This window comes from Homarus americanus, unplaced genomic scaffold (genome assembly GCF_018991925.1).
Source record: "Homarus americanus isolate GMGI-L3 unplaced genomic scaffold, GMGI_Hamer_2.0 scaffold52980, whole genome shotgun sequence".
Taxonomy (NCBI): Eukaryota; Metazoa; Arthropoda; class Malacostraca; order Decapoda; family Nephropidae; genus Homarus; species Homarus americanus.
Genome location: NW_024729805.1, coordinates 20,703 through 26,965, shown reverse-complemented (window position 1 = coordinate 26,965; position 6,263 = coordinate 20,703). Strand labels below are relative to the sequence as shown.

Sequence of the window (6,263 nt, the reverse complement as noted above, 5' to 3'; positions counted from 1 at the left end):
AAACAAGAACATCAGATTAGTTGTAGCAAGAAAGAAGACCAAGACTAGAAGAAGAAACCTCAAGAAGAAGAAAGAAGACATCAGCTCCGGCCGAAATAGCCCAAAGGCGAAGTGGCCAGCAATCCCCAATACCATACCATACCAACTATTGTTTTGTGTTTTCTAATTCTTGTTCTTTAATTCATATTTTTCCTCATTGTTTTTCATCTCTTTTTTTTTACTTTTTTCGAATTTAATTTCTTTGTTTTCTCGCGTTCTTTTTTTCCATCCTTCTGTTCATTCTTCTTCTTCTTCTTCTTCTTCTTCTTCTTCTTCTTCTTCTTCTTCTTCTTCTTCTTCTTCTATTTTTCTTTTAATCTCATTCTTTCTTATTTTCATTTACTTTATTTTGTTCTTTTTTTTCTTTTTCATCATTTTCCTCGTCTTAGCTCAGGATACACCTCACAAACCTTCGATAACAGTAATAACACTCACACGAAGGATTGTTGATGTTATCACTCCGCAGTCGTTTCACGTGTAAAGCTTCGCAATAAAGATTACAAAAGCGATGGATAAAGAAGTATTGTATAAACTACTGATGACGCCATTGCACACACTACGAGTTGACGTAAGTTATGTCGACCAAATCTGTTCGTACTGTAGAAACGCGTATGTCGACTAAAACTGTCCGTAGAAACGTATTTGTCGAGGAAAAATTAACTTAAATAATGAATCTCGGTAAGCTGTGACGGATAATTTAATATGAAGCATTATAACAGTCACTGGGTTCTACTCGAGGCTAATAAAGGGAACGGGGATTTGATCATAGATTAACTTGATTTATATTTTATATTACATAATAGTTTTTATCATGTTACGCTAATAAAACTTATAATGAAAGTTAGGATTTACTCGCTATAAACCAATCACACATAAAACCCAGAAGGATATATTACTGTACAAAACGTTGATGGGATTTGGGCCGCATATTGAGGTGTGGTCAGGCTTCACTTTTCCCATAAAAAGCTAAACAAGAATCTCGATATAGATCAGATATTGAAATAAGTCTAATGTCTAGTTTCTGGTCTCCTTTGGTGAAGATTTTTTCAATTTCAGAGATATGTAATCAAAGTGCTGTAAAAAAATGGACGGCAAAGAAAAAGCTAATATCAGAATTTTATGTTTTATCGGGTGTTATCGACACTCATGGTTAAGTCGCCGACACACACACACACACACACACACACACACATACATATCAAGGTCATGCACTAACTACACGTGTTTCAGCCACAAAAGCTCCGATTTGAGTAGTTGGTAACTTGTGGCGAGGATGAGGTGGAAGAGGATGACTTATTTTCATAGCAGGTACTGTACATAAATGTGGTGTACGTGGGGAAAATATGTTACTGAGGAAAGAAAGAAACTTAATAATAATCGAAAGGTTTTCAGATGATATGAGAAAATATTAAACAATCAGTCACATTCGATATTGAAAGATTAAACAAGATAAATGAATTTAACTTTCATAACAATCAGATGTCTGCTTACTGATAGAGGATTTTCCCCTCACGTGAACAGCACAGGGCACCTCACAGCTCATGGAAAATTACAGTGGGGTGATTGGATTATATAAACTAAATGAATTAACCCAAATTTATATCATTGTTATTGCCACGAGACAGGGGCTAATACAAGGTTTCTACCCATGAACTTGTTATAAGGTTTCTACCCGTGAATTTGTTATGAGGTATCTACACATGAAATATTTCCGTTAAGAATGAGTATAATATGACCAAATTTTTAGTCCGAAGAGCGTCTAGTATAATTGTCTCGACGAATTATATATTACTCAGTTTCCCTGACATTTATATACCAAGTTTCCGTCACTAAGTATCATACGTACAGTGCCTATGGTTCCACCTTAGTATAAACTCATCTACCTAATACAAGTGTTTCTCCTCAACAGGTGTTCATGGTGTTTGCGGTGAGTCTGTGTCACCTTTCTTTGGCCGCGATAGCCATGTGGCCTAACACCGCGCTGTCAGACCTGCGGCGGGACAACACCACCATGTACATATGACAATGCTATATCTCTTACCAGTACTGAGATGGACATGTTGGGTAAGCTGCTCTTATGAAAGTTTGCAGCTCTGTCTTTTATCAGTATATAAGTACGTAAAAATATAAACCGTCTCTTCGAACACTAACTCCATCAAATATCTTCAGGAAGTCTGGTGCCAGCTGGCTCAGTCCCGGGTACATGTCTGGGGGCAATCTTCGTGTCTAGTATAGGACGAAGGAGGTCCATCATGGTGCTTCTGTTGCCCACTGTTGTTGGCTGGGGCATGATTGCCTTCGCTGTTAATCCCGCCATGATTCTGTTCGGCAGGTGAGTCTCCCTGTGCTAGGGCAGATATACGAGTACATGACTGAGTAAAGTAGGTGACTCAAACTAAAGAAAAAATTCATGTAAATAAGCATTAGGAAAATGCATAAAAGGAAATGTCATTCTGACGTAAGAGCTTTATAAATACTTTACAGGGATTTGTCCTCATGACTTCATATTAAGAAATAATAATCCAAACTCTTATTATTATTAATATTCATAAAAACAAGAAATATATTAATTATGCATAAAATATTTCGCCAGCCCTAAATTTGCACATCATAGCTATTTCGCCGATTATTATCAGAGTTTACAATTTAGAAAATAAATTCAGAGGACATGACAGCTGTGATCATGAGAGCCTGCAGGTTTGTGTGACGCTGTGACTCAGAGACAGTCAGTTTTATTCAGATTTCAAGACGAAGTGCTCGACGCTTATCAATGTCTTGATTATTTTTTTAAGAATAAAGCTGCTTCTAAGACCAAACGAGTTGTGTTTCCAGATCAATTAGTTTTTTTTTTTCATCAGATTCTTCAATGGAGTTACATGTGGAATGTCAACAGTGTCGGCAAATACCTATATTGTGGAGCTGCCAGATGCAGCTGTACGAGGAACACTTTTCGTTATACCGACCTTCTTCATTATAATTGGATATGTTTTAACAATCGCTTCGGGGCTCGTACTTCGATGGTACCAGATCCCCTTCTTAGGCATTAGTGTGAGCGCAGCATGTTTTATAGTAATGCTGTTCATGCCAGAGAGTCCAACTTACCTCGTCATTACTGATCAGAAAGATGAAGCGAGAAAAGTTCTAAGGAATCTTAGAGGACCAGATGTAGACGTCGACGAAGAGATAAATACACTTCGTAGTGTAAACGAGAAAATGATCAGTCAACCCCTGCTGAAGGTTCTCCGGCAGCCCGTCATGGTTAAAAACTTGTCAATTATCTTCATCCTCTTCTTCATTATGAACTTCTCTGGTCTCCCTGCTATCATCATCAACACAACTCGTATCTTTCTCGACGCTGGATCAGAAATGAACGAAAACTTGGCGACGATAATAGTGTTACTTATGATGTTTGTGGGTTCAGGCCTGTCCCTCTTTTTCTTGGATCGTATCGGCCGAAAAAAAAGTTTAATTGCTTCTCTAACAGTCACAGCAATCTGTCTTCTGATCCTGGGAACATTCATACACTGCAAACACATATACAAAATTTCAATATACAGTGAAGATGTGACATCAATATACAACTTTACAGCGGGGACCACCTCTTCTGACAACATGATGCTGGGAAACCATATGCCAAATGCACCTGTCGACAGGTTAGTGACACAAGTGTTTCTTGTCCAGGTCTACGTGTAGGCAGAGTTTGTAGAAGAACTATACAATGATAAGGATAGAAATAAGAAACGAAAAGGAAATAAAGTTCGAACAACCAATTCTGGAAACAGAAGTTGAGGCAGCTGTGAGAAAATGAAAAAATATAAAATTTGTGGGGTTGATCAGCTGCCAGCAGAATATATCAAACAAATGGGCAAAAATGGGATAAAATGTTTGAATAAAATATGTAATTCTATATACTTCAAAGGAGACCTTCCCGGTGATTTAAAAAAATTTATATATGTATTATTACCTAAAAAGCTAGGAGCCTTAGAGTGCGCCTACTTTAAAAACAATTAGCTTTATATGTCATGCTTACAAAGTTTTATTAAACATGATTTTAAGTAGCATAAGGTTTAGTATTGATAATAATATTTACTGTAGAGTCACCACAGCGAAAATAATACCAAGTACAGTACATCCTTACACTTGTTTACGACTGAACAGCTCCTGGACTAGTGAGCACTCGTGGGTGCCTCTCGTCTGTCTCCTGGTCTACATGGCTTCCGCGAGTTTCGGCCTGGTCCACATCCCTTTCATCCTCAGCAATGAATACTTCCCTACAGCAGTCCGAGCTCAAGTGAGAATCCTTCCTATTTCTTCTCTCATAAATTACAACATCACTGTCTTTAGGTTAAATGAATTATGGTTAATTATTCATATAATTCTACAATATTATACATTCCCAAGATGTAATAAACGATCTATAAAGTTCAAATCAGGATTCAAAAGAATATAACACATGATAAGGTAAATTTAGAATGAAAGTTGACGCCATTAGTATGAATTAATTTGTGGTTAACAACAAGTGTAGCAAAATGTATATCACTTTATAGGCAGCCATTAAACTGCTAAGTATAGTCATCCATCATTTACAAATGTAAGAATAACTTTTGTTAAACAACATGGAGTTTCCTTTTAGGCATCTAGTGCGTGCTTGCTGGTGTCCAATGTGTTCTGCTTGATGGCGCTACAGTTGTACACACCCATGCAGATGGGGCTCACCCCCGCAGGCCTCTGCTGGTTCAACGCCGCTGTGTGTGTCTTTGGTGTTGTGTTCTGCACCTTCTTCATCTGGGAGACTAAGGGAAGGAACGTCGGATGAAGCAGATTTTGGTCAATATCATAATAATCTCAAATGTCTTTAATTCCTGCTAAACAAATGTAGACCCTAATGGAGGCTTTCTTGTGATTCTGGCAGTTATACATTATAAATAAAGAGATGACAACTTCATTTCCTTAACAAAAACAGCGATGAGTTCAGTTCAACAAATGTTTGTAGAAAATAAAGTAAAATATGTTAATGTTCCTCGCAATACAAAATCCACAGAAAACTGATTATATAAATAAAACGATAATAATGAATTAATATATAAAAATAGAACACAACTATTGGTAATATAATATAATTATTATAATTCAACAACGCAAGTCTTTAAGCGCATAACAATAGTAATACACCAAACCAACAACAGCAAACAAAAATTTGAGAGGTAGAACTGTTTGTAGGTGATATACAGTAACTGATAAAGCTTTACCTTGGGTTGTTATTGGTGTACTCAATAGATGGCGCTGATGAGATCTAAAAAAAAACTAATTGCAAACTTAAGGTGAGGGTTCCTAGTATTATCGTTTAGTGTCCGCCCTGATGGTCGTGTTTTTAGGCTCACGGGTACACTCCACTGGTTAATGGTTACCTGGTACAGTCCGACAGCATATTGTCAGTCCATGAGCTTGCAGGTTACTGAGGTCTTGCTCACCCATCATCACACACTGCCTCCTGGTATTAAACATACAGATGGCCTCGACAAGTCCATTTTCTTAAGACAATCATGATAGCAGTGTTCCCGGGCGTTCTTCTCCCTTAGAAATACGACCTTTGACATTCAAGTAAAGCAAAGATTCTTATCTACTTATAAACGTATTGTAACTTATCTACTTATAAACGTATTGTAACTTTTCTCTCATAAAAGCTAACAATACTCCGGTCTTTCTCTCGCTGTTTTTAATACGTATTTCATAATGTTTAGACAATTCCAACACATTTTCTTCTATGATATTGCCGCAGGAAATTAAGGATAACCGATAGTAATTTTTCAATATTATTAGATTTCCTCAGTCACAAGTGTCGCCATTTGTTGTTTACGTCTCGCGGAGGTCTGACCCCCCCCCCCACCCCCCCTCTTGGTTAGGTTAAGTTTTGTTGGTTGGTTGGTTGGCATTTTATTTACTCTATGTGATTTACTTAAAAAAATCCAACTTTTTCCGCTAAGATTGTACCTAAAAAATTAGTGATTTCCGGCTGAAATAAATATCAAATTCGTTGGAAACTCATCAAATACCAAAGGAAAAACATATTTCTAATATCAAAAGAAAGACCGGTGCCAGATGTAAACAAGTCATGGCGACACTTGTGACTGAGGAAATCTAATAACATTGAAAAAATATCTCGGTTATCCTAATTTCCTGCGGCAATATCATAGAAGAAAAATGTCTTAGAATTGTCTAAACAT

General features: G+C 37.0%; 1 protein-coding gene across 1 annotated transcript; it reads left to right on the top strand.

Annotated features, from left to right (window-relative positions):
* Positions 1 to 443: 443 nt before the first annotated feature.
* LOC121866825 (facilitated trehalose transporter Tret1-2 homolog) lies at positions 444 to 4,981 on the top strand. The gene is made up of 5 exons (XM_042366556.1): positions 444 to 2,103; positions 2,209 to 2,371; positions 2,898 to 3,692; positions 4,198 to 4,330; positions 4,673 to 4,981. The coding sequence occupies exons 1-5, from the start codon at positions 2,091 to 2,093 to the stop codon at positions 4,853 to 4,855; spliced, it is 1,287 nt and encodes a 428-aa protein (XP_042222490.1). The 5' UTR covers positions 444 to 2,090; the 3' UTR covers positions 4,856 to 4,981.
* Positions 4,982 to 6,263: the final 1,282 nt, after the last annotated feature.

Excerpts from the sequence above, each read along its gene's own strand:
- LOC121866825 (XM_042366556.1), top strand. Across the intron at positions 2,372-2,897 it reads GCCATGATTCTGTTCGGCAG|ATTCTTCAATGGAGTTACAT; the intron begins GTGAGTCTCCCT and ends TTTTTTCATCAG. Across the intron at positions 3,693-4,197 it reads CCAAATGCACCTGTCGACAG|CTCCTGGACTAGTGAGCACT; the intron begins GTTAGTGACACA and ends ACGACTGAACAG.